This window comes from Podospora pseudopauciseta, chromosome 3 (assembly GCF_035222475.1).
Source record: "Podospora pseudopauciseta strain CBS 411.78 chromosome 3, whole genome shotgun sequence".
In the NCBI taxonomy this organism is placed as follows: domain Eukaryota; kingdom Fungi; phylum Ascomycota; class Sordariomycetes; order Sordariales; family Podosporaceae; genus Podospora; species Podospora pseudopauciseta.
Window position 1 is genome coordinate 2409347 of NC_085893.1, and position 23484 is coordinate 2432830.

General features: G+C 51.1%; 7 protein-coding genes across 7 annotated transcripts; 4 read left to right on the forward strand and 3 right to left on the reverse strand.

The window, feature by feature from the left end:
* Positions 1 to 611: 611 nt before the first annotated feature.
* QC763_306830 (uncharacterized protein) lies at positions 612 to 4524 on the reverse strand. The gene is made up of 3 exons (XM_062911128.1): positions 4411 to 4524; positions 3935 to 4148; positions 612 to 3723 (listed from the first exon to the last, which is right to left on the reverse strand). The coding sequence occupies exons 1-3, from the start codon at positions 4416 to 4418 to the stop codon at positions 808 to 810; spliced, it is 3138 nt and encodes a 1045-aa protein (XP_062767137.1). The 5' UTR covers positions 4419 to 4524; the 3' UTR covers positions 612 to 807.
* Positions 4525 to 11349: 6825 nt separating this feature from the next.
* Positions 11350 to 12225, forward strand: QC763_306840 (uncharacterized protein; the record flags this gene model as incomplete). Its single annotated transcript, XM_062911129.1, has 1 exon — positions 11350 to 12225. The coding sequence occupies one exon, from the start codon at positions 11350 to 11352 to the stop codon at positions 12223 to 12225; it is 876 nt and encodes a 291-aa protein (XP_062767138.1).
* Positions 12226 to 12575: 350 nt separating this feature from the next.
* COX11 (Cytochrome c oxidase assembly protein cox11, mitochondrial) lies at positions 12576 to 15707 on the forward strand (the record flags this gene model as incomplete). Its single annotated transcript, XM_062911130.1, has 3 exons — positions 12576 to 13112; positions 13166 to 14500; positions 14609 to 15707. The coding sequence occupies 2 exons, from the start codon at positions 12576 to 12578 to the stop codon at positions 13649 to 13651; spliced, it is 1023 nt and encodes a 340-aa protein (XP_062767139.1). The 3' UTR covers positions 13652 to 14500; positions 14609 to 15707.
* On the reverse strand, positions 14035 to 16572 carry QC763_306860 (uncharacterized protein; the record flags this gene model as incomplete). Its single annotated transcript, XM_062911131.1, has 1 exon — positions 14035 to 16572. One exon carries the CDS (start codon positions 16570 to 16572, stop codon positions 14035 to 14037), a length of 2538 nt encoding a protein of 845 aa, XP_062767140.1.
* A 68-nt stretch (positions 16573 to 16640) lies between these two features.
* On the forward strand, positions 16641 to 17756 carry QC763_306870 (uncharacterized protein). The gene is made up of 3 exons (XM_062911132.1): positions 16641 to 16783; positions 16942 to 17045; positions 17101 to 17756. Exons 1-3 carry the CDS (start codon positions 16745 to 16747, stop codon positions 17552 to 17554), a joined length of 597 nt encoding a protein of 198 aa, XP_062767141.1. The 5' UTR covers positions 16641 to 16744; the 3' UTR covers positions 17555 to 17756.
* A 315-nt stretch (positions 17757 to 18071) lies between these two features.
* On the forward strand, positions 18072 to 21705 carry PMT2 (Dolichyl-phosphate-mannose--protein mannosyltransferase 2). The gene is made up of 6 exons (XM_062911133.1): positions 18072 to 18747; positions 18886 to 19016; positions 19091 to 19145; positions 19205 to 20462; positions 20512 to 20570; positions 20626 to 21705. Exons 1-6 carry the CDS (start codon positions 18613 to 18615, stop codon positions 21211 to 21213), a joined length of 2226 nt encoding a protein of 741 aa, XP_062767142.1. The 5' UTR covers positions 18072 to 18612; the 3' UTR covers positions 21214 to 21705.
* A 778-nt stretch (positions 21706 to 22483) lies between these two features.
* On the reverse strand, positions 22484 to 23329 carry QC763_306890 (uncharacterized protein; the record flags this gene model as incomplete). Its single annotated transcript, XM_062911134.1, has 1 exon — positions 22484 to 23329. The coding sequence occupies one exon, from the start codon at positions 23327 to 23329 to the stop codon at positions 22484 to 22486; it is 846 nt and encodes a 281-aa protein (XP_062767143.1).
* Positions 23330 to 23484: the final 155 nt, after the last annotated feature.

The following is a 23484-nucleotide window of genomic DNA, read 5'->3' on the forward strand; positions in this document are numbered from 1 at the left end:
GCAATTCTGGCCCTCTGATCAGGCCGATCAGGTGCTTATTATGTGGTCTGCGAGCCCATAGAGTCTTTTCTTTGTCCTACGTGGAGTGCGGCCTGCGAGCGAGCTACTGTCACGGAGGTGCGCTCATTCATACACCCTGTTGAGGGTATATTTGTGGTGTTGTGGTTGGTTTGTGTGTTTTCTCACTATTTCAGTAAACGTCTCTTGACTATCCTTCATAGGCCCCCAACTATCCTAGAAGGCCTGCTAGCTATCTTTAAGGGGCTCTTAACTGTCTTCGAAGGCATCCTAACTATCCTTAAAGGACTCTTGACTATACTTGAAGGATGTTAATTCTGTCTGCGGCGTGGGCCTATGAGGTAACATTGTAATGTGTTGGGAAATGAAGTCGAGGCTGGCATTGAAGCCCAAGTCATAGTAAGATGACTTAGGTGGCTGGAAGTTATTATCTTCAGTAACTATTCACGCCTGCAACAAATCTTCAATGGCGATGATTTGGTTAACTTCTCTCTATTATCTGTCCATAGCGTGAGACCCTCCACCCATAACTCAGAAACACATTCTAGGTCATCAAATCACGCTTCATAATAATGCAAGGGAGCTTCTCAGCCTGTATCAATAAGTATTTAATATTGCATTGCATACATTTACCCCAACTTCTCTACACAATTATACCCATCCCTGCTACACCATCTTCTTGACTCCCGTCCCTTCTCACTCCATAATAACCAAATGCTTGCTTGCTCCCAAAATTAACAACAAATGCAAATGCCCCCAAAAACAGAACCGTCCCGTCTAAATCTAAATCTAAAGCTCGTCCATATCCTCGTCTTCATCTTCATCCCCATCTCCCTCTTCCATCTTAGGCAGCTCCTCATACGGCAAGGTGTACTCTCCCAGCAACTCAAAATCCACCTCCCGCTCCAACTCCCGCTTGGTATGCTCAGGCAAAGAGTTCAAGTTAAGAACATCCCTGCTCATATTCCGAAGATGCACCTCTCCAAGCCCCGGCTGCTCCCTGATCGGCTTCAGGGACAGGTGGTGTATCCTAGATGAGCTCCCACGGGATGTCGCCTTCTCTTCTTGTTGATTGCAGAGCCATTGTCCCAACAACGGCGCGTTGGGGTCGCCATTCAAATGTGCCTCAGCGCAGAACAACCCCGTGGACGAGTAGTTTGGGCCTTGCACCGCCCCAATAGTACGCTTAGGGTGCATAATTAGCTGTCCCGACGCCAGATAAGCCCTGGCGATTGCCCAGGGCGTCTCAACCTCGGGCGGCGGGAGCGCCCGACCTTCGGCATCCTGAGCCGGGGGCTCGGGCTCTGGGTGAGGAATTATTTGATGCGGGCGTTCAACTTCCCGCATCATGCCGTTGGGCAGTTTGATTTTGTCTTTCGGTTTCGGGTTATCGTCCTCCTCGTAGACTGATAGGACAAACACTCGACCACTTGCGTCGCCAACGACCAGTCTTGACTTGTCTGGAGAAAATACGCCGCAAGCTATAGGCGCTGGTGCTTCAAGCAGTAATCTCACAAGTGGTTTATCGAAAGACCTTATGTCCCACACTTTGACCACACCATCCGACGAGCCGGTGTAGAAGCGGTCAGGTGAAGTGCCCCAAGCCGTGAACTTCACGCCCACATCGTATTTCTCCCGATCACCCTCACACTCATCGATTGGCTGGCCATGCTCTAGTAAGTGAACGAGACCACGGCCGGGAGCAGTATCCCAAACGTACACCTTGCCGTTGGTGCACCCAGCGGTGACGTAACAATAGGCTGGGCTATTTGGCATAATCGTCAGCTCATTGATATCCAGAGCCGGGCAGTCCAGCACCTTGATAGCTGAGAATTGGGCGGTCCCATCTTCAGCGGGATCGGTGGGCCGAAAAATTCGAATTTGTGTCTTCGTCTTGGGCTCCAGATCCAAGCCCGAGGGCGACGTGGCTGCAATGAAAGATGCTTGGCTTGGATGCCATAGCACCTCAAAGATGTTGGACTTCTCCGCTGATAAGATGTTGAGCCTTTTGCCCGTAAGGCCATCCCACAAACAAAGCTCGCCCGAGTTTTTCCGGTCCTCGGGGATGTCGAGGTCATCTCCGGTTCGACTACGCGGAGAATACCCAACCAGGAGCAAATGCTGAACCTCCTCGCAAATACCCCATTGCATAGTTGCCGGATAGTATGCCCATTTTTCCGTCGGTACTAAGTTTCCTCTCTCGTCCGTAACGCGGGAGCAATAAAGCCTACCAAAAGGGCTTCCAGAGATATCCTCCTCGTTGATCTTGTACACTCTCACTGCACCCGCAGCAACATCCGCAGCAGTCGCCACCATGCCGGAGCTGTGCTTGGAGGCAATGACAAAATTCACGTTGCCTTCATGCTTCCACTCCCCTAACAGACTCATCGAAGCGCCTGATGGTTCCGCCCTCCAGACTTTCACACAACAATCAAAACCAGAAGTGTAAGCCCTGTCATGAATGGCGTCGTATGCAGAAGACACCACGGAAGAGTAGAGCCAAGGATCTTGGCTCCGTCTCATAGCATCTGTTGAATTCTCGCCCCTCTCAACGATCGGCCGGACAATTCGATGGTCGGGATAGGCTCTGATAGTCTTCAAGCTACAAGAGCCCAGGACCAAGTTGCCGGGTTTGTTGTACTGCTGGTTGTGGGAGTCAGAGTGTTCGGTTGTCCCACAGATGAAGCCATCATCTGATATCCAGACAATCGTGATGATATCCCCGGCACCGCCTGCCCACTCGGCTCGAAGAGCCAGCTCATCTTCGCGGCATTTTCGAATTTCGTTGTCCAAGTTCTGTGGCCTTCTCATTGACCCATAACCACGAGACCCCATGATTTCCCTGGCAAATAGCAGGGACGAAATCTTGCTTTCCCGCAAAAACTTCCCTTGTCGATTAGCCTCGTCCTTGCGCAGGATGATCGACGCAGGGCGGTCGTTGAGTTGTCTGTTTTTGAGATCCTTTAGAAAGTTTTCGAGATCCTCCTTTTCCCTGCCTGGAAACAGCATCCTTCGATTAGGGTCAGCTTCCCATGCGCCTAGAACGCTCGACAAAGCATCCGGAAGTTTTTTATTCTTCAAGAGCTTTGCTAGATGAGAATGGCCGTCCCTTTTTTTCTTTTTGAATTCGGCAGGAAAGACTCTAGAAGCAAGGTCGTTCAGCGATTGGATTTCTGATGCGGTGAGGTCCACATGCAATATGACCGGATCAGTTGGGCTCGAAAGTAAATCGTCAAAATAGCTGTGGGCATAACTGACAGCAAATGCCCGGTCTTTGAAGTAAAGGTAGGGCCGCCGCTGCGTTAACTGGATGGGTGGCACGCTGGCAGCATGACGCCAGACTGGCGCAAATACCCTCCTTTGAGTCAAAGACGGCGCGGCAGATTTCTGCGGAGCCGGCCCAGCTTCGTCGCCCGAATCATCATCAATAACAATGGCCTCCTCTATTGAGCGACCGGTCGCCTGCACCCTCGCCGGTGGGAGGTGAGGAATACGCGGAGGAGGGATGCGAGACGTCGGAATCAGGGCAGCCTGTCTCACGCTCGCCTTCGCTGGGTTTCGTACTTGGTCTGGCTTTTCGATGTTTGGGAGAATATTCGGAGGTATTCTGGGCCGAGAAATTGAGGATGATGAATGTATAGGACCGGGGGAGATCCTCGCAAACTGCTTCGGTATGGACGTCTCGAGCGAGGTGTTCTGAGAATTCTACAGACACAAGTCAGCTCAAATTATCACTACCTAGTAGCTATGGGGGAGGGGGAGGGGTACAGGGCAACCAAGCAGGTTTTGGGAGGTCAAGAGGAGGATAAGCTAGGGCGCGCGGTGTGTAAGAGAAAGCTCGGTACAAAGGTATTTAGGACAGGGTGCCACAAGTGATGGAAATGTATATATAGCAAGAACGCATGGTGGCACCTACTTCTCGGCCAAGCTGAGGAGTTTTGTCTCCATGCTCTCGGAGAGTATCAAGACACTTGAAAATACGAGGGAAAACCTGCTTCGTCGGGCACCTATTCAGCGCATCTTCTCTGTCGGTTTGTTCTCGTTCCAGGCGTGGTCGTTTGGCGGGGGGCTCGCCGTTGGAGGGCGCCAGCCCGTTGCTCGGCGTCGCATTATTTGGAGAGATATCCGGCCTAAAAGAAGTTGTTAATAGTAAACCACTTCGACCAGGCACTGGAAGCGCAGTGCTCTGGAATGGGAAGCGTGTGGGAGAAGTGTTCGATGTCACTGTCGAGCTCATGGAACCTCGAGTAGCGGTGGAAGACGCGTTGAGAAGCGCGTATCCCAAAAACGCCCAAAAATCGTAAAAAAGTCGATTAAAAGTACAGACCCATCTAGAATCATACAAAATAATAAACCGGTAGAAATACAAGCTTGAAAAAAGGAAATACATACCAGTTCATGTTGCTCGCTTTGCTTGTTCGTTGGTTGTTGTTTTAGGCCTGTTACAGAAGCCTGCTAAGTAACAACTGCCAAAAAATAACCTGCTAAATAGATACTTCTAAAGTTACGTAATAAAATTGGACTAAATAAATCCGTTTAATCTTTTACTTTAAAACTACTGCTATTTTCTACTAATATTCTACATTCAATTTATAATTAGAAGTATTTATAGTTATCAGGTCAAATTTAATTGTTTTCTTTATATGAATATTAGCGTAAAATATCGTCATTATAATTCTTTTACAAAATATATATCTCGAATCATGAAAATGTAACGAACTTCTATCGAAAACCTCTGACAAAAATACTAGTTGAAGGCACTTCTGAATAATCTTAGCTCGGTACAGCTAAACAGTGTACAACAAATAGCTTGTCTCATTCACAACAATCTAGATACCAACGATTGTGACTTGTATTGCATACTGCGGAACTGTCTATCTACACCAGCTAGTTCCTCCATATATATATAAACCTAGGGACCGTGGACCGTTGACTTCCCGACGGTCCTCGGTCCTCTCTTTATTGGCCGATACTGGACCGTGGACCGTGAGCCCCGCAGTAGTCCCCGGTTCTAATCCCATTGGTCCATCCTGTCCACCTGGATCGTGAGCCCCGCTCAATCGTCCGGTCCAGTCCTGATTGGTTCCTTGCGTCCCCACCGTCTCCCAAAACCGTGACAGAAGGCTCTCTATATTAATTCTGAATCAAAACATGTCTTTCTGCATCTTTCCGATACGGTATATCATACTCAAGCTGCGAAAAGCCGGCTTTTTGCTCCTAGTAGAAGTGCAGCATGAAGCATGGTGCTGAACGGGATGGTGCTGAACGGGATGGTGCTGAACGAGATGGTGCTAGACAACCGATTTCCAGAGCTCGAGCTCTGAGAGTGTATCTAGCTACATGTCAGGCATAAAAGATAAAAAGCCCAGCGAGGCTTTCAAGAAGAAAGCTTTATTTTACGCTGCTTAAATAAGAACGGTACCTGAAATCCCGCACATTTATACTTACTACTATACAGTATCTTTGTCTTTTTTTTCCTTTTCATGCAGCTTCACATTTTCAAAACCCATTAGATGATCGGGATATGCATCTGATACTGGCCAGAAAGAGGTAGCTTGTATTACACAACCTTCAGCAACCTTCTACCAATGTGCAATATTGATGCGCCGCGCAGCACAGTCTCTATAGCAGCTCCGTGGAATGATGCTCCAAGTCATGTGACAGCGCGTCAGCTACTTAATATGCTCTAGCTTTAAGCACTGAAAGCTTGTTAAGGGCCTGTACAAAATAATCAAACAACAGCATAATACAAGATTAAGTATGCAATCCTCTTACTAATGACAATGTGTGTAACCATAACTTACAAACTAATTCTTCAAGTTTATGCATGATGGTTCTATAACTTTCTTATTTGTAAAACTCCCCTCAAGGATCCCTTAAGGAACCCACAATACGGATAGAGGCTCTGATGATATAAATACACCAACGCCTCAAGTCAAAGTCCGCCAACCATGGATGCATTATAGTTGGCAACGCGCCTTACAGTTATAGTGTGTTGATTGTGTATCTAAGTGGGGAACTTATCATCCAAAAATCTGGTTAGTTTTTATCCTGTCACAGTCGGTGGTTCTTGTCCGTTTCTCTTCCCCTACTTGTTTCCATTCTTCTCTCTTCTTTCTTCCGTATCGTGTTTTTCGCAGACAGTTATTACCTATTCACCGGACCAACAACCTTGATTCGTGATGTCTGCTCGTTGCCCCCGCCCCACCCCCCATAGAGTATTTGAGCATGCAGGCTAACGAAGAGAGTACGGAGCTGTTTGCCTACCAAAGATCTAGTCGAAAACCCCAATGGAAACACAGCCGCGAGAATTACCATGATCGTTGGTCTGTTCCTTCCCTTCTCAAGAACCGGACAGCGCCAAACGACCGCGTCAAAATCCACAAGAATCGAAGGCATACAGAATGCGTCACAAAACCTGGAGGCGTCGGGTTCGTCAATGCTGCGTTGCAAAGCTACCTGGAGAACCCCTTCTACATGCTCCCTGACACTGTGATCTTCAGAATTATGAAGTTGTTAGACATAGTCAGCCTCGAGTGTCTTCGCCGGGCCGGTCGGTTATTTCTTCAATTATTCGAGAAATGCGACTTTTTACCAGCGAATTACATATCGGTGAATTATCCATGGGTCAGGTTTCGCCGATATCTCACATCTCAATAACGGACTACTCTCACGTTCTTGTTAGCGAGAGACTTATACTGTACTGATTGCTATGCCACAAAGCTCGCTAGGAATTGGGCCCAGAGAGTTCACTATTTGACCAAGTGTACTTGCACTGCTCGGACTGCAAGCTCGACCACCCAGTATGCCTGTTCCTCCCATTTGAGCGCTCCAAGGGCAGAGACAGCCGTCTCTGTGTTGGGCACAGGGGTTTCATCCGATTGTGCTCGCACACGGTTTTCCGATGGTCTGATGTCCAAAGGGTGTCGTCTACCAGGTTCTCATGGGAAAGGCTCAAGTGCAAGGGGGTGAATGACGAGACGGTGGTAATGTGTCGCGACAAAGACCACATGCAATCATGCCAACAGCAACCAAATGGATGGTCGTTTCCGTTTTTGTGTTTTGGAAAAAGTTGGCAGGAAGGTACATTTCCTCTGCACCCCCGAAGCTTATACTGTACATATTTTGGATGGCACACGTCGACCTGAGCCCCAATAATTACAGCCTCACGCCCGAAATGTTGGACGAGAACCTTGCTAAACTCCGAGAGCTGCAAGCATGCAGAGAAGACTTTGCCAAACAAGCGCACGTCATGACCGTGTGTATATCGAAACCGGGCACCGAGGATACAGCTCCGTTCTGCATGGATCGAACAATAGCTCTACCATGGTAGATCCTAGCATGATATTTGACCTGGAAATTCCACAATGCCTAGATTGTTAATCGGTACCTAATATTGATATTATCAGCCGTGGTGGTGGGCTGTGTCTACAGATCAAATTTACACGAATCGTGGACCTGGCACCGGGACCAGATGACAGCGTCGCTAAGATGAACAGGGCTTGGTTTCAGGCCCTTGACCCTCATTCTTTTTGGGACGATGTCAAGAAGGGTGATGATAGCCAGAATCAGGATTATGATGATGACAGTGACACCCAAAACTACGCGGACGGGTATGACGATGGGTATGGGGTATCTTGGGGTAAGGAGAAGACAATGCCAATGCCACTGCCTCTCAGTTTTATGTTTGAGAGATTCGTTTAAACCGCTTTATAACCAAAATGCACATAAAGTACGTCTTGTATAAAGGGGGTGACAGACGGGGGATGGGGAGAAGAGGTGGTAACAGAAAGGACTGTCTAAGCTTGGTATTGGTTTCCATGGCAACGCAAAGGGGCTATCGTGCAGGGACTCAATCAGGGGTTAGGGCTGTGCGCGGAGTACAGAAATTCCCATTATGGCCGTTCTGAGTGCTGAACCATTTCCCGGATGCTTTAAAGTAAAGTTGGATATCTTGGAAGATAGGAGGTAAATAGTGTGGTCTATAGCCAGTACATTTCTTCTACTAGCTGTTACTGAAAACGTCAGCCCGTTGCCAGTGTCGATACCTCATGTATTGCGCTTGCTAGTTTGTTTCTTTCCTCAGGCGCCTGCTTCCTGCCCTGGATTATTAGCGGCAACGCAACGGCTTGTCTTCTAGCCCATGTGCAGGCAATATTCTCCGGCTTTACTTCACTGTCGCGCCTCCACTTACTATCCTCCTAGTAGAATTGAAAAAGGAACCTTGGCGGTGCCTGCCATATAAGACTTGACCAGCACTACAGGCAAACCTGAAGGATTCTGCGCCTTTCTCCCGCCTTCCATTCGAAGCACTAGGTATCCAGCTCAAAGCCGAATAGCCTGATTCTATCGACGTTTAGCCCCCTGTCAACAGCGGGTTCTCGGGTTCATGCTGAAAACAAATCCAAAATAAAGCCCATTCATATCACTTAACCTAGTCAAAAGATAGCCAACAGGCCTTCACCAACTCCCTCAGCACCTCCCCCACCGCCTCCTCACCATCCTCTCCGCCGTCATCTCCATCACTTTCCTCACCATCTCCTTCACTATTTCCTTCACTCATATCACCCCTCCACTCCATCTTCATCCCGGCCTCATTGGTGGGTACGGTCTGGTTGGCCATTGTGATGGTGGTGTGGTTGGTCTTGGTGTAGTGCTCGGATTTGTGGCAATGGCGGGAAAGATGGGGTGCTGATAGAGGTAATATCAGCTAACGGTTTTAGTGACGGTGATAGATAAAAAGTCTCTCTACCAAAAGTCATCCCTTCCTCGTCCTGCCCCCCCTCCCTCACACCGGCACCAACGGAACTGCATCCTCTTCCATCCCCAAGTTATCCCAGTTACCCCCCATTCTCTTCCTCGCTATCTCTCTCTCCGCGCAGTGTCATCTGGTTTCAGAGTCTGGTGCCCATGTACCACCATCACCGACCCAGCCCGTCGACCACCTCGGAAATGTTACCAATACTCTCATGAATCCCTGTGACGGCTGCTAGGGATTTGGAAACCCCAAGACTGAAATGCGGCGAGGTCAAAGAGGGGGGTCGTCATAGGACAGGGGTTGGCGGTAGTGGCTATAAAAGAAATGCCTGGAGCAGGAGCCGAAGGCGAAGCCGGGAAAGAAAACAACGGAGCCTAGCACAATAAAGAGAATGCGAGAGCTGTCGTAATTCAGCTTTGCTGAGCTGTTTGCGCATTCTATTGTTTTCGTCCTTCAAGATTTCATCTTTTTGGGAGGGGAAAGGATTCTGCCACAAGCTTGCCCTGTTCGAGTTATTGGCGGGAAAGGGCGACTTCTTAAGCTCGGCATAGAGTTCTTGTTCTGATCAAATAGACGCGCTTGCTTCTTACTGCCTCCCTACTTTCCCACATACCTGCCCGTGCTGCTTCTTACCTTAGCTTATTGGCAAACAGCAATGCAAAGAATCCGCCTGTGGTGGTTAGTGTGTTTATTGTAGCAGACAATGCTGGAATGACTGCACCGTAGGCATGCTCATAGGCTGGTGGAGGACAGCTGTTGGAGAGGGCGCTGCGGTCTGGCGGCAACGAGTCATGGGCCAGAGAAGGAACAGCAATGTGGCCTACACATAATCAAGGGATGAGGAAGGAGGATAGTCAAGAGCCTTAACGAATAGTCGAAATGCTGAAGGGATGAATTAAGACCTTGAATGAACTTGATAGCCGTCAAAAGGTACTGGAGTAGCCTTCTCTAACTACTATTGCAAGTGTTAGAAGGGGGAGATGAGATGAATTTAACTATGCCTGTTAGGTATGGACCCATTGTGCAATACGACTGTCTATCGTGGACGCCGAGGCCAGAGAATCAGTATCACTGAGCGGAGTCGCGTTAGAATCCGGTGCTGTTGGTATGATGATGAGACAGACAGAAGAGGAGGTGCTGTAACTATCTCGCTGCTAATAGATATTGGCTCTTACTCAAGGATGAGTAAACACCGTGGGATGAGAAACACTCGGGCCCATTCAGTCTATCACAAGACCTTCAGATCGGAAGAACATAAGGAATCATGCAGGGCCAAGACCATATGATTACCTAACATTGATCCCCGTCAGGGTCTCATGATCCATCAGATTTAGTGTCGTCACTCTGACTGGATTAGATCGCCGAGATTTTTGCAGAGCATGTGAATTGCATGATTTGTGAAGGAGGGTAACAGTGATGCTGATGCTGTCCAATAATCGGTCTTCGGAGTTATGACGAATCAACGCTATCGTCCTGTTTGCCCGTGAGGTAGAGGCTTTGTCGGTTGTGGACCATCACCTCATCTCCAAGGTGTTAATTTTTTGGTACCACATGAGGAATTACCTGTGGGTGTGTGTTGTCTGGACGGGCCGCAACAGGCACCGCTGGTAGGCGGCGGCATCTGAAACTGTCAATGACGTTGATGATTCAGCCATGCCAGTGAGCCCCCAGCAGGGAAGGAAATCAACGACGTCGTTGACTTGCCCCGCTTTTTTCCCAACCTTGGGGGCCTTGACTTGTCTAGATTGAAACCTTTGAAAAACTCATACCGTCACTGGGAAATATCACGATACTGGTAATGCCGACGTTTCTGGTGGACAACTTGCAGACTGATCGAGGATCCAAAAGCTCATCGGCAGTCGGTAGTGGGTGGATCGCTTGCAAAAGGTGTGTGGGTCATGCTAACGTATGCCAAGAGCTGTCAGGTGGGGCTCTTTAGTGGCCGGTCCTTTAAACGACAATGACTGGGCGAGGCTGAACAGCACCAATCAACAAACAGTTGTGCCCACCATTGGAGGTGCTCTGGAGGGGAGGGGCCAATGTGTAAGAGATGTATAGTCGGGAGGGATTACGATAATGAGGTGATGAGTTGATGGACGGACCGGAATGCGACAGCGTTGACAGTTGGATGACTACCAATGGCCATGATGAAGTGGTATCAGACGACAAATGCAGCAACTGAGATGCAGCCGGACCTATTGCACCGGAGATGCTGAGTTTTCGTGACTGAGCTGCTTATTAACCTAAGTATCGTTGTCGGGGTTCTCGGAGGAGGGGCCGCAGTTCGAGAAATTTCTCGCTTTGGGCGCCTGGTCTCTGCTGTGCCTTGCTTTGGTCCCCTTGAGCTGCCGCTTTCCGTCGCCTTGACTTGTCCGGATCAGTCCAAGGTCCAAGACATCATCGACTTGTCTCCTGCGAAGAAATTGGTATAAGTTGTTCTCCCTCCCTTCGATTTCAGGGTACTACACCAGTCAACATCTCACAACCATTCCAAACGACTTGGGTATCTCTCGAATACCACAACAACATCATAACCCACCCCTTACCCACGAGGCAACAGACACCAAGTCAACATGTCCCAGATTATCCCACGCAACGACGCCTGGCGCACGCACCCGCCTCCGGGAAGCAACCAATACCTCAGCGACAATGGCTCCAACTGGCTCTTTGCCGTCGCCGCCCTCTTCGGTGTTACCACATTGGGCCTTTTCGCCCACAAGTTCAAGGCCCGCAACGGTGAACGCTTCTTCCACTACCTCTTCATCATCGCCGCCTTTGTCGGTCTCATCACCTACTATGCCCAGGCCTGCGATCTCGGCTGGGATGTGATCGCGCAGGCGAACCAGATCAACCGAAGCGGTCTCACCCGTCAAATCTTCTGGCCCAAGTATGTCTTCTGGGTTGTCGCCTTCCCCGCCGTCGTTATCGCTCTTGGTGTCCTCTCCGGTGTCTCCTGGGCCACCATCCTCTTTAACGTCTTCCTCACCTGGATCTGGCAGCTCAGCTACCTCGCCGCCGCCTACACTCCATCCAACTACAAGTGGGGCTTCTTCGCCTGGGGTCTCCTCGCTCATCTCTTCCTCCTCTACTCTACTTTGATCCACAGCCGCAGGAACGCCACCCATGTTGGCATCCGCAGTGACTACACCAAGCTTACCGGCTATGCCAACTTCCTCTGGCTCATCTATCCCATTGCCTGGGGTCTGTCTGATGGCGGTAATGTCATTGGTGTTACTGCCAGCTTCATATGGTTCGGTATCCTCGACTTGCTCCTCATCATCGGCTTCGCTGCTTTCACCATCGTCCTCTCCAGACGATGGGATTATGGCAGACTCAACATTGCCTTCACCCAGTATGGCCGTGTCCCTGTTCACGCTGGCAGCTTCCCCGAGAAGAACTCTCCCCATGCCAACGCTGCCGTTGCCCCCAGCACCCGCGCTGCTGTTTAAGCGATTGATGAATAGCAATGCATCATCAATGATGCTTGTTGGAGTGGTCACAGTCCCAACTTGAAGCGGAGGAAGGAATAGGTGACGGAAGCCACTCATTTACCCGAAGTTTATGTCTGTTGCTATCAATTCATGGGACAGGTCTGCATTTCAGAGATACCCAAAGTCACTCGCTAGTTGCGTTGGTCATGTAGGATAGAGTTGGATTGGCTTGGATTGGAGGAGGCGGTAATAATGTCTAATATACGGCAGACGTAATGGTATAATCAATGAACTATTTTGATGAACTATTTTGAGTCAAATGTCTTGAAACCAAGATCTCGTGTGGTGATCTCTACCTTATGTGAGCAATGTCCAAGACTCACGACGATGATGACGGTTTTATGGGCGAATGCCTTCTAAAACCACCCCGTGTAAGTCCCAAAAAGGAAGGAGCTATGACCACCACCCACCCATGCACTCCACTTTTGCGCGACCGCCAAGCCCGGAACACCCACAAGCTCCAAGCTCGCCTTGGTTGCGCAGCCGTTCAATTGGGATTCTTTTTTGAGAAGTCCATCATCAGACGATCTTCCACACCTACCAACACCCACGGTCACCACCATTCGGTCACACCAAACATGAATTCAATACCAAGAATAACCCGGCGCCTAGCCGCCACTTCCCAGAAACGCTTCTTCACCCCCAACACCCCCCGACGAGCGAAACCCCAGCAACACCCACACTACCACCAACCCACCCCCTCCGGCTCCAAGTCCTCCAACCCAGAAATGGACAGGATACACCAGCTCTACCGCCAGCGGAACCGTTCAACCGCCTTTTACACCATCTCTGTGATCCTCGGCACAGTGGCCTTGAGTTATGGTTCAGTACCAATGTATAAAATGGTTCGTCCCCCCTCCCCTTTCCCCTTCCCCCTTTACTAAACTCCCCCCGTCAGATCTGCCAAACAACCGGCTGGGGCGGACAACCCGTCCGTGCCCACGGCGGCTCCTCCTCCTCCTCCTCCCCCGACGAAGACATAACCGCCAAACTCATACCCATCACCACATCGCCCCGCATCCGCGTCTCCTTCTCCGCCTCGGTCTCCGACCTCCTAGACTGGAAATTCGTTCCACAACAGCGAGAAGTTCGGGTTTTACCGGGAGAGACAGCGCTGGCGTTTTATACCGCGACGAACAACTCTGACAAGGACATCATCGGGGTGGCGACCTACTCTGTCACACCAGCACAGGTGGCGCCCTACTTTAGCAAGATTCAGTGCTTCTGTTTTGAGGAGCAGAGGCTCCAGGCCGGGGAGACGGTAGACATGCCGGTTTTCTTTTACTTGGATCCGGATCTGCTAAATGATCTCAACATGAGAGGGGTGGAGAGCGTGGTGTTGAATTATACTTTTTTCAAGGCTAGGTATGATGATCAGAAGTGAAAAAACTCGCCTTTTCAAAGAGGGAAGAGTCGCCATTGGGGTGATGGAGGAGTGGCGTTTGAGAAAGGAGTAACGTCACGGGAAAGAAATGAAAGAAAGAGGGTGTAAGATAGGGTGTGAGATATTATTGTTATCAGGTTCAAAGGTATCATCATAGGTGGGGGCTACATAAAACATTTCCCCGACCAGAAGGCAGGAAAATTCCTGGTCGGTTGGCATACAGGAGCGTGGGCGGCACAAACTATGAGATCTCATCTTTTTTGTATATATACATACACGTTACACGTACACTTATATTCTACAAGAGGTGAAAACCGAAATCTGACAACATTATCTGTACAACTTTTCCTCTGACAAACCTAACGTGGCCCCCCACCACCACCTCACCTCCCCTCACTCTTAGCCCCCTTCTTCACCCCCTTCATGCTCCTCCTCGGCCTGCTGAGCTTCGCCTCCTTGCTCTTGAGCTCCTTGTTCACCAACCAGGCGTTCAGCGGGGGGCGATAGCCGATGAATTTCCCTTCGGGGGAGTAGACGTCAATGACAGGCCAGTTTGGTTCCGGCTCTGCAGTGGTGTCTTGTTCTTCTTCTTCTTGTTGTTGTCTCTGGTCAAATTCATCTTCCCAGTCATTTTGACTTTCTTCTCTTGGTGGAGAGGGCTTCTCATCCCACGCGGCCCAGAGATCGTCCCTCAACTGCTCGTCAGACATCCTCTCGTGTCTGGGGGTGTAAACCGGTTTAGGCTTGTGTTTCTCCTTTTTCGGTTCCTTTTCCCGAGAGAGGGAGTTGACCGGTTCGGGCCGGAGGTCAAGCGTTGGGGTGGTGGTGGTTGCGTCCGTTGCCGGAGAGGTGAGCATGTGGAATGGGTCCGAGGAGGGGGGTTTGGCGTATACTGGCTTTGGGGCAGAGGTGTCGAATAACTTTCTCGTGCGGACTTGAACAGCTAATTCTACCCAGCCGACGCCTTCAATGAGGATATCGATGCCCAAAACGCGGTAGGGGAGTTGATCGACCTTGAGACCGACGGCTTCTTTCCTTGTCAAGGGTCCAGTACGGGCTTTGGTGATGTCGTATCTTAACTGAAACGCTCCCGCATGCTTGATCTTCTCGCCCGTCCCAGGGAGGGCAATGTTGCCTACTTTTGGTGCGTTCGGGTCTTGGGTTTGCGTTGCGATGGCCTTCTCGGTGGAGGTGAGATGCGGGTCGATGGGGGTGAAGGCGTATGCCAGAAAAACAAGCTCTTCGTCTGGGGCGACGTTGCGGGGTGTGATGCGGATGAAGCCGCCGATGAGCAAGGACTGACCGGGTTTGATGGTTTGCTGTTCTGGAACAATGCGTTGTTTCATGACGAGAGATGTGCGGCATTCAGGGCGGACGAAGAGTTCGATGTCGCCTCTCGACAGGCCGGGGAGATCGATCAGCTCGCCTTTGCCAGATCCAAAGGGAATCCTGATGGGGGAGGCGGTCGTGCCAGGGAGGGAAGAAACGATGGGCATGGCTGGGTAGGCGGTCTCTTCTTGCGGAGGGGGTAAGAGGTCGGAGGTCGTGTGGAGACTGAGGCCGGGGAGGAGGGTGTTGCGCGCTTCTTCATCCTCGGGGTTTTCAGTAAAAGAAAGTGGCTCGGCTGTCCTCTTTGCGAAGACATTAACGGGGGCAATCTTCTTCTTGTTGAGCAGCACCGCGGTAGCCTCTGACATGCGGTTCTTGGGAAAGACTGCTTCAAAGAGCTGCGATTTTCCAACGTTGACTTTGCCAACCATCCAGCATGCGCCGCCACGCTTCCAGACATCTTCCTTGAGCTCCTTGGTCCACCATCCTCGCTTGGCGCTGACGCAGTGGACGTTTCCTAGTCGGACACGTTGACCAACCCTTCCCAGGGCGTCACGGAGGGTCTCTCGAATATAAGGCATCATGGAGTCGACCATTTCCTTCTTGGGCGCCAAAAGATCGGAGCGAGTGACGATAAAGCTCATCTCAATTAACCTGCCACGCTTATACTTGTGTTGCCCTCCTCTTCGGTTCTGCGTACGTAGGGTGATGTCCAGAATGCTGTGGAGCCTGGGCAGGAGAGACATTGGGAAGTCGGCGGCGTCAATGATATGGTAGATATGGTTGTATTTGTATGGTGATTCTTCGATGGTCTCCTGGATAGACTCCAGAGTCGGGTGGTAAATGGAGTTGCCCGTAGAATTGTGAACCAGATTATGGCAGCGATCGCACAACGGTGGACTTTCAATCTTCTGCAGTTCGCGTTTGCTTGGGGGCTGTCGTTCCTGGGGTAGAAGTGATTTGAGATCGATGCCCGCTTGTGCCAGCGCGTCAAGGTCCAGCCCACTCAATGCATCTTTGATAATATCATTCTGTTCCAATTTGTCCGGTTTGGTTGTTTTATCTAGTCCCAAATATTGTCTGATGCTCTTCCGTGACATATCATAGTAGCCAGCTTCGTCGGGGACGGCGGTTTGCGACAGGGCACCGCAGCCATGGCATTGAGGCGGTAGTTTCTTTTTGGCTGCAACTTCGAGGCTCGTGATTTCTTCTGGCGCATCCGAAGTATGATCGAAGCCACTTGACTGCTCGTGGAGTCTTCGGAGTTGTCGGAACTGACATGGCGCATTCTGACGATGGTGTGGGATGGAAGGTCGAGAGTGAGGGGCATTTGCGACAGTCGATAGTGATCGAAAGGCGGGGCATAGGTAGAGAGGCACTGAGGTCGGGGTGAGATGCTCGGCATTAAACACACTTCCCAGCCATCTTGAAGACGCATTCCGGGCCGGCCGAATATGCATGATTGAAAAATATCGGTTTGACAGATCTGACGTTGAAGAACTGGCAGCCTTTGACTTTTGCATCTTCATCCAAAATTTCTGGACCCAGGAACTTTTTGGCAAGGGTTGCGGCCGGCAACCCGGGCTTGGCATCAATAACAGAGGTCCCGGCAGGCAAAAGCGGTGAGCTCGGTTCCTGAAAATTATTACGGGGTCGCTCAGTAGCTTGAAGGTGATGCTGCCCGCGCGATAGCCATCATCGTCGAATACCCCCGCCTATCATATCCCGCCTGTTTCGAGCCTAGCCACTCGAGACATCTTCACCATGGTCGGCGTAATAAGGAGATTACACAAGCTCAAGGCTGTAAGTGTTACTGTGTGCTGAATGAAAGAATTGCTGGACTAATTCGATTTCTCTGTTACAGAAGGTTCATCTGCCCCCCAGACCCCTTGTCGACTAACCACTGCGCCGATGGTAGACAGCCTACTGCCCAGGGTACAACTTGCTAACGATATTCATAGCTCCTTGACATCAGGTGCGGGCCGGGGGCTGCCATCTTCCCCAGCGATGTGACCAGGATACACCTCGAGTTTGCCTATGGTCTGGCAGGACACTTGGGACCAAGGTACGGCAAATATGGCTACGAGCATAGGGGAAGATATTGACGAGTCTTTTCTTAGGAAATTTTGGAACACAAATCTCCCACGACTGAAATTCTGGAACCCCGCTATTCCGATGATTGTCAACCGAACAACAGACGTAACTGGGCCAGCGGTATTGAGTGTCTACTTCCGCGAGCCGGGCTCGATATTGCAGGAATTGCAGACGCCAAGTTCATCTTTCCACGGGTTCGCCAAGGCCCCACAACCAGCCGAGGGCGAGCGTGTCCTTACGATTGATATGAAGAACCTGCCGTCCGAGAAAATTCTCGACGAGCTCATCAGCAAGAGTGGCGCGGTTCCAGTAAGACCAACACCGCAAGACGAGGCCGACTTGGCCGAACTCAGGGACTTGGAGCGCACGGGAGAGATCGACCGGGAAAGAGTAAAGAGGAAGACGGATGCTGAGAAGAGGGAGAAGAGGCTCATTGCCCAGGCGCAGTCTGAGGCTGCCGCTATCAGGGCTGCGCTATAAGCAGCTTGTTGGTGGTGTTGGGGACAGTTGGTTGAGCGTCACTCTGGGTTCGGAAAGAGCCCGGAGCTTGTATATCATCATATGTGAAGCATTACCCAAAAGAACATAAGATATCACAATGTTTCTGGGCTTTATCTGGGATACTGGAAGTTTTACATGGCAAAGGGCATGGAATTCATGAGTTTCCTATTCTCCGATACCCAACTAAGATGTTTCCTCGAGGGAGCTCCGAGCGCGCCACTTATCAAAGATCTGTCCAGACGGTTGACATGTGAGCCGCAAATCACATTTCTGCAATGTTTCGTTTCGTGTAAGGGATCGAGTAATTGCTGGTGCTACGGCAAGGGGATGAAGTGCCTTACCCACATCCATATATACTTTCAGGAGCAACCCTAGGGTGAGGTTATCCTTGAGATGCCAATACGCGAGCAATATATCTCATCTGCATTACCGATAAACACAAGGCTAAACCAGGAAAGAGGAATTGATTGAAAGGCTTGGACTCGACATAGGGTACCATTAATCAAGATGTTGGTTGACAGGCTCGTGTGCGACGGCTTACAGGGCGCTGGTACGAGGGAGGACCCCTGCAGCCCACACACTATTTCTGGGGAACAGGGGGGCCAGGGGGCTTCGCGCCAAGCCCAACCTGGAAGTGGTGCTCTCGTTCGACGGGGAAAAAAGGCCACGACTGCCTTGGGGGAGCATCATCCCTTTTTCCCTTTCAGCTGAAGCTCTTCAAGCTCGACTTCACTTGCGCGAGAGCTGCACGCTTTCTTCTTCATCGCCTGCCATCAAGTGTCTCCATTTCTTTTTGGGGGACACTTTCTGTTGGGTGCTTTCTTCAACCAATCTAGGTACTGGACGGGACCAAACCTTGTTCCAGCACGCACTTTATTCTTTTTTCGACACGCTCGTTTTAGCCATTTTATGATTGGCATCTCCATATCAAGACAACCACCAACACCGAGGCCCGTCCGCAACCACCCTGAATATCAACACCACCATAAACCCAATTCCTATCAACGAAGCCGAATTGATTAGTCCCCTTCGCCATCATGGCCGCCGTCAACGACAGAGGCCCTGTCGTCACTGGCGCTGATCTGGGCGATGCCCGAAGGCGTAACGTCCCAGGCACTCCCCAGACAGTTGCCGTCGTCCCAGAGCCTGATGATAAGAAGAAGGTCAGGAAGGTAAGCACCAATTGCCTCTATCTACAGTTTCTCGGGTATCCGTATCATCACTGGCAATAGGATGCGCCGCTAAGGCATTGGGCAGCTTGCGCCAGATCGTCTTCTTGTGGCCATGTGCTAACAGCTTGTGTTTGATAGGAACCGTCCTTCCTCGAGATCCTGGACCAATGGGAGTGGATCATTGCCCCCATCGTATTCACCGCGCTCGCCTTCTTCACACGTCTCTACAAGATCGGTCTTTCCAACATCGTTACATGGGACGAAGCCCAGTTAGTAGACCCCCCGTTATCTCGTCGTTGTCTTGTCGTTGCAACGGTGCCGCTAACCTGACGGCCTGCGACAGTTTCGGAAAGTTCGGTAGCCACTACCTCAAACGCGAGTTCTACTTCGATGTCCATGTATGTTCTCCCGAGTATTACAACAGCCAGAGCCTTTGCTAACCGGGCTGTCTTGCTAGCCCCCCGCTGGCAAGCTTCTTGTCGGTCTGAGCGGATATCTTGCCGGTTACAATGGGTCCTTCGAGTTCAAGTCGGGAGAGACCTATCCTCCTGAGCTCAACTACACTTTTATGCGCCAGTTCAACGCCTTTTGGGGTGCCATTTGCGTCCCCCTCGCCTACTGGACTGCCAAGGAGCTCAAGCTCCGCCGCAATGCTGTCTGGCTCGTCACTCTCATGGTCCTCTGCGAGAACTCATACACCACCATCTCCCGGTTTATCCTCCTCGATTCTATGCTCCTGTTCGGTACCGTTGCCACGACACTCTGCTGGGCCAAGTTCCATGGCCAGCGCAAGAACAGCTTCGAGCCCGAGTGGTTCTTTTGGCTGTTCATGACTGGTCTTAGCATTGGTTTCGTTACCAGTGTCAAGCTGGTGGGACTCTTCGTCACTGCTCTGGTTGGGCTTTACACCATTGAGGATCTCTGGAACAAGTTTGGCGACACCAAGATGCCAATCTCCACCCTCGCCGCCCACGTCGGAACTCGCGTCGTTGGTCTCATCATCCTGCCCTTCCTTGTTTACCTTCTCAGCTTCGCCATCCACTTTGCGGTTCTCACCAATAGCGGTCCTGGCGATGCCCAGATGTCTTCACTTTTCCAGGCCAACTTGAGGGGGACTGAGGTCGGCAGGAACAGCCCATTGGAAGTGGCCATCGGTTCCAAGGTTACCATCAAAAATATGGGCTATGGTGGGGGTCTCCTCCACAGCCACGTTCAGACCTACCCCGAGGGCTCTGGCCAGCAACAGGTTACCTGCTACCACCACAAGGATGCCAACAATGACTGGTTCTTCTACCCCAACCGCCGCGATGCCGATTACGATGCCGCTGCCGAACCCCGTTTCATTGCCGACGGCCAGACCATTCGTCTCCTTCACTCCCAGACCGGCCGCAACCTCCACTCTCACCAAATCGCTGCTCCCATCACCAAGGCCGACTGGGAAGTTTCCAGCTACGGCAACATCACTGTTGGCGACGAGAAGGACCACTGGAAGATTGAGGTTGTCAGTGATGCTGCCTCCAGGGACCGCTCCAAGATCCGCACTCTTACCACCGCTTTCCGGTTAAAGCACGAGGTTTTGGGCTGCTATCTCCGCGCTGGCAATGTCAACTTGCCCCAGTGGGGTTTCAAGCAGATTGAGGTTACCTGCACCAAGGACAACAAGCCTCGCGACACCTACACCCACTGGAACATTGAGTCTCACATTAACGAGAAGCGTAAGTCAGGATTATGAAGTATGACAAGACCCTTACTAACTGTCGATAGTCCCTCCTGGAGACCCTGGCCAGTACAGGTCGCCCTTCTTCAAGGACTTCGTGCACCTGGTAAGTGACTGAAAACCGGCCGCTGAATCTCGATGACGCATGCTAACTCTGCTAGAACGTTGCCATGATGACCTCCAACAACGCCCTTGTGCCCGATCCCGATAAGCAGGACGACTTGGCTTCTCAGTGGTGGCAATGGCCCATTCTGCACGTTGGTCTCAGGATGTGCGGCTGGGACGACAAGATCGTCAAGTACTTCCTTCTCGGCAACCCCCTCGTCTATTGGGGCTCGACTGCCGGGCTCGGTGTCTTTGGTCTTTTGACCGTCTGGTACATCCTCCGCTGGCAGAGAGGGTACAGGGAGCTTTCCCAGTTCGACATTGACCAGATCCACTACGCCGGCATCTACCCCGTCATTGGCTGGTTCCTCCACTACTTGCCCTTCGTCATCATGGCTCGTGTCACCTACGTCCACCATTACTACCCAGCCTTGTACTTCGCCATCCTCACTTTCGGCTTCCTCACCGACTGGTTCACCCGCAACCAGAAGAAGATTGTTCAGTACGCCACTTATGCCGTGCTCGACGCGACGGTCATTGGGCTGTACATTTACTTTATTCCCATCTGCTGGGGCATGACTGGTCCCAACAGGCAGTACGGCTACATGAAGTGGTTTGACACGTGGAGGATGTCGGATGCTTAAATTCTACCACCAAGGGGATTAGGAGGATGCAAAGGGGGAAATAAAAGGGATATGTGGAAACATGTGTTGTTGAAATGTTTCTTGTGTTGCTGTACGATGTTTTCGAGGCGTGTGTGGAATGGTTGATGGCGCGTTTGGTGTTGTGTGCATACCTCCTGTTTTCTTGATCGACACAAATGGTTCATCTATCTATCTGGCTTGGGCGCAACAAAATCTGGAAGGGCGTCTGGGTGGGATAGGTAGGGCTGTTGTGTAAAGGGAGGGGGAAGGTGTGCGGCGTTATAAAAGGGAGAGGACACACCAAAACGGCGAAGGGAAAAACATTCATCGGGGCTCTATGAGAGCTCTCTGTCTCGTCATCACTATCTCTAGACATTAAAACTCTAATGTTTTGTTTTTGTTGTTTGTTTTTCTTTTGTTTTTGAGGTGGGGAGGGGAAGGGGAGGGAGAGGTTAGATAGATGATGTGGATGTCTGTCGAACTCGTGTGCCTGGCTGCTCTGAACAAAACTTGCAATGTGAGATGCCGTATGGCTCTCTAACTTCAACAGCCCTCGACCATTCACGGTTGTCAGAAGCCAAGTTGCTAGGTAAGCAGACTGGCTTGCTCCTTGACCTGGGTCAAATCATCACAGTATAGTCAAGTCGAAATGTCCATTGGTCAATAAAGGAAACTTTGACATACGTCCTCCCTTCCAAACAGACCCAATGATTCAGCCCCCTAAAGAAGGACAGTAAACCACCCAGACCACTGCAAATGACCTCGAGTAAGCATAACTCAGATGAACGAGATTCGTGCCGCGAATCGCAGTAGATATACTCCCAAATATATCTTTTTGCAACCCGTCACACCTAGCCCCTCCGAAATCTATCACTCAGTGGGTTTCCATCCTCGGAAGGGGGCTGACCCCCTAGGAGCTTCGACAGTCGAAACCCTCAGTCACTCAAAACGCTTCAACGCTGTAAATGCAGAACCCTAGTTACAATTGCTCTCCCTTGTCCAGTTTGTTTAATCAAGTAAAATGATGAATAAATAAAAAGGTGAGGGGGTATCATCTAATCTCTCCCTATGCTTTGATGTGTGTGTGTGTGTGTGTGTGTGTCTTTTGGACCCTTGTGTATCTTTTTGCTCCGGTGACTTGCCTTGCTTGCTCTCGACAACAACATACCCTGATCCCTTTTGCAACTCAACCCCCAGCATTACTATTACAGATCGTCCTGCCCCTGCTCCCCCATAGTAACTCGCCCTCACCCCCAACCAGACTCATTACTCAACAGCACCCGCCCGAGCTCTTATTCGCACTGTTCGTCAACCTCACCGGCTTGCCCCCCGAGCTCCCTGGCGGCCCCCCAAAGTTCGGTCCCTTCACGCCTGACCTCCTGTCATTCAAGTCGTATTTCCCCTGTTGAATGTTCCCAAAAATCTTTTCGGCTACTCTCATAAAGGCCTTTTCTACTCCCTCCCCGCTCTTTGCGCTAGTTTCGACGTATTCAAGCACGCCATTCCTACGGGCCCACTCCTCCGCTTCTTGCCGTGAGACCTCGCGCTTGTTCTGCCCTCCCTCTGCTTCTGGCGAGGCCAGATCGGCCTTGTTACCCACGAGAACAACGACGATGTCGGGCTCGGCGATCTGGCGGAGGTCGTTGAGCCAGTCGGTGACGTGCGTAAAGGTGGACTTGCGGGTGAGATCGAAGACCAAGAGCGCACCAGATGCGCCGCGAAAGTAGGATCTCGTGACGGACTTGTACGTTTCTTGTCCGGCAGTGTCCCAGAGGGAAAGCTTCATGTGCTTTTGGGAGGCAGCAGCGGCTGCTTCGGACTGGGGGGTAGGGACTGTTGGGGGTTTTGGGAGGCCGGCTGGGGGCTTGCCGTTGGCAGGTTTTGGGGAAGACGGAGTGGACGGTATTGGGGTTGAGGTAGAGCACTCTTCTGTGGTGGTGGAATAAGGGGGACCGACGGGGACGATGCGGGAGCCAAACTCCACGCCGATGGTTACGTCATGATGGGTAACGAAGCGGCCTTCGCAGAGACGTATGGTCAGGGAGGATTTACCACAGCCTGAGTCGCCTATGCATACTAGCTTTGCGATATAGTCCCAGGCGGGTTGGGAAGTCATGAGGGTTGGTGGGGAGCGGGGGATTTGACGGGAGCGAGGACGGAGTAGGAGGAGGGAGGAGGCGAGGGTTGGGACTTGGGAGAGAGAGGGAGGACGGATGTGTTTCTCGGGGTTGGTTTTGTGTCTTGTGTGTGTGTGTGTGTGTGTTGCGATGG

Excerpts from the sequence above, each read along its gene's own strand:
- QC763_306830 (XM_062911128.1), bottom strand. Across the intron at positions 3,724-3,934 it reads CTCCTCAGCTTGGCCGAGAA|AATTCTCAGAACACCTCGCT; the intron begins GTAGGTGCCACC and ends TTGTGTCTGTAG.
- QC763_306870 (XM_062911132.1), top strand. The coding sequence starts at position 16,745 with ATGGTCGGCGTAATAAGGAGATTACACAAGCTCAAGGCT. Across the intron at positions 16,784-16,941 it reads GATTACACAAGCTCAAGGCT|CTCCTTGACATCAGGTGCGG; the intron begins GTAAGTGTTACT and ends CGATATTCATAG. Across the intron at positions 17,046-17,100 it reads GCAGGACACTTGGGACCAAG|GAAATTTTGGAACACAAATC; the intron begins GTACGGCAAATA and ends GTCTTTTCTTAG.
- PMT2 (XM_062911133.1), top strand. The coding sequence starts at position 18,613 with ATGGCCGCCGTCAACGACAGAGGCCCTGTCGTCACTGGCGCTGATCTG. Across the intron at positions 18,748-18,885 it reads ATAAGAAGAAGGTCAGGAAG|GAACCGTCCTTCCTCGAGAT; the intron begins GTAAGCACCAAT and ends TGTGTTTGATAG. Across the intron at positions 19,017-19,090 it reads GTTACATGGGACGAAGCCCA|TTTCGGAAAGTTCGGTAGCC; the intron begins GTTAGTAGACCC and ends GGCCTGCGACAG.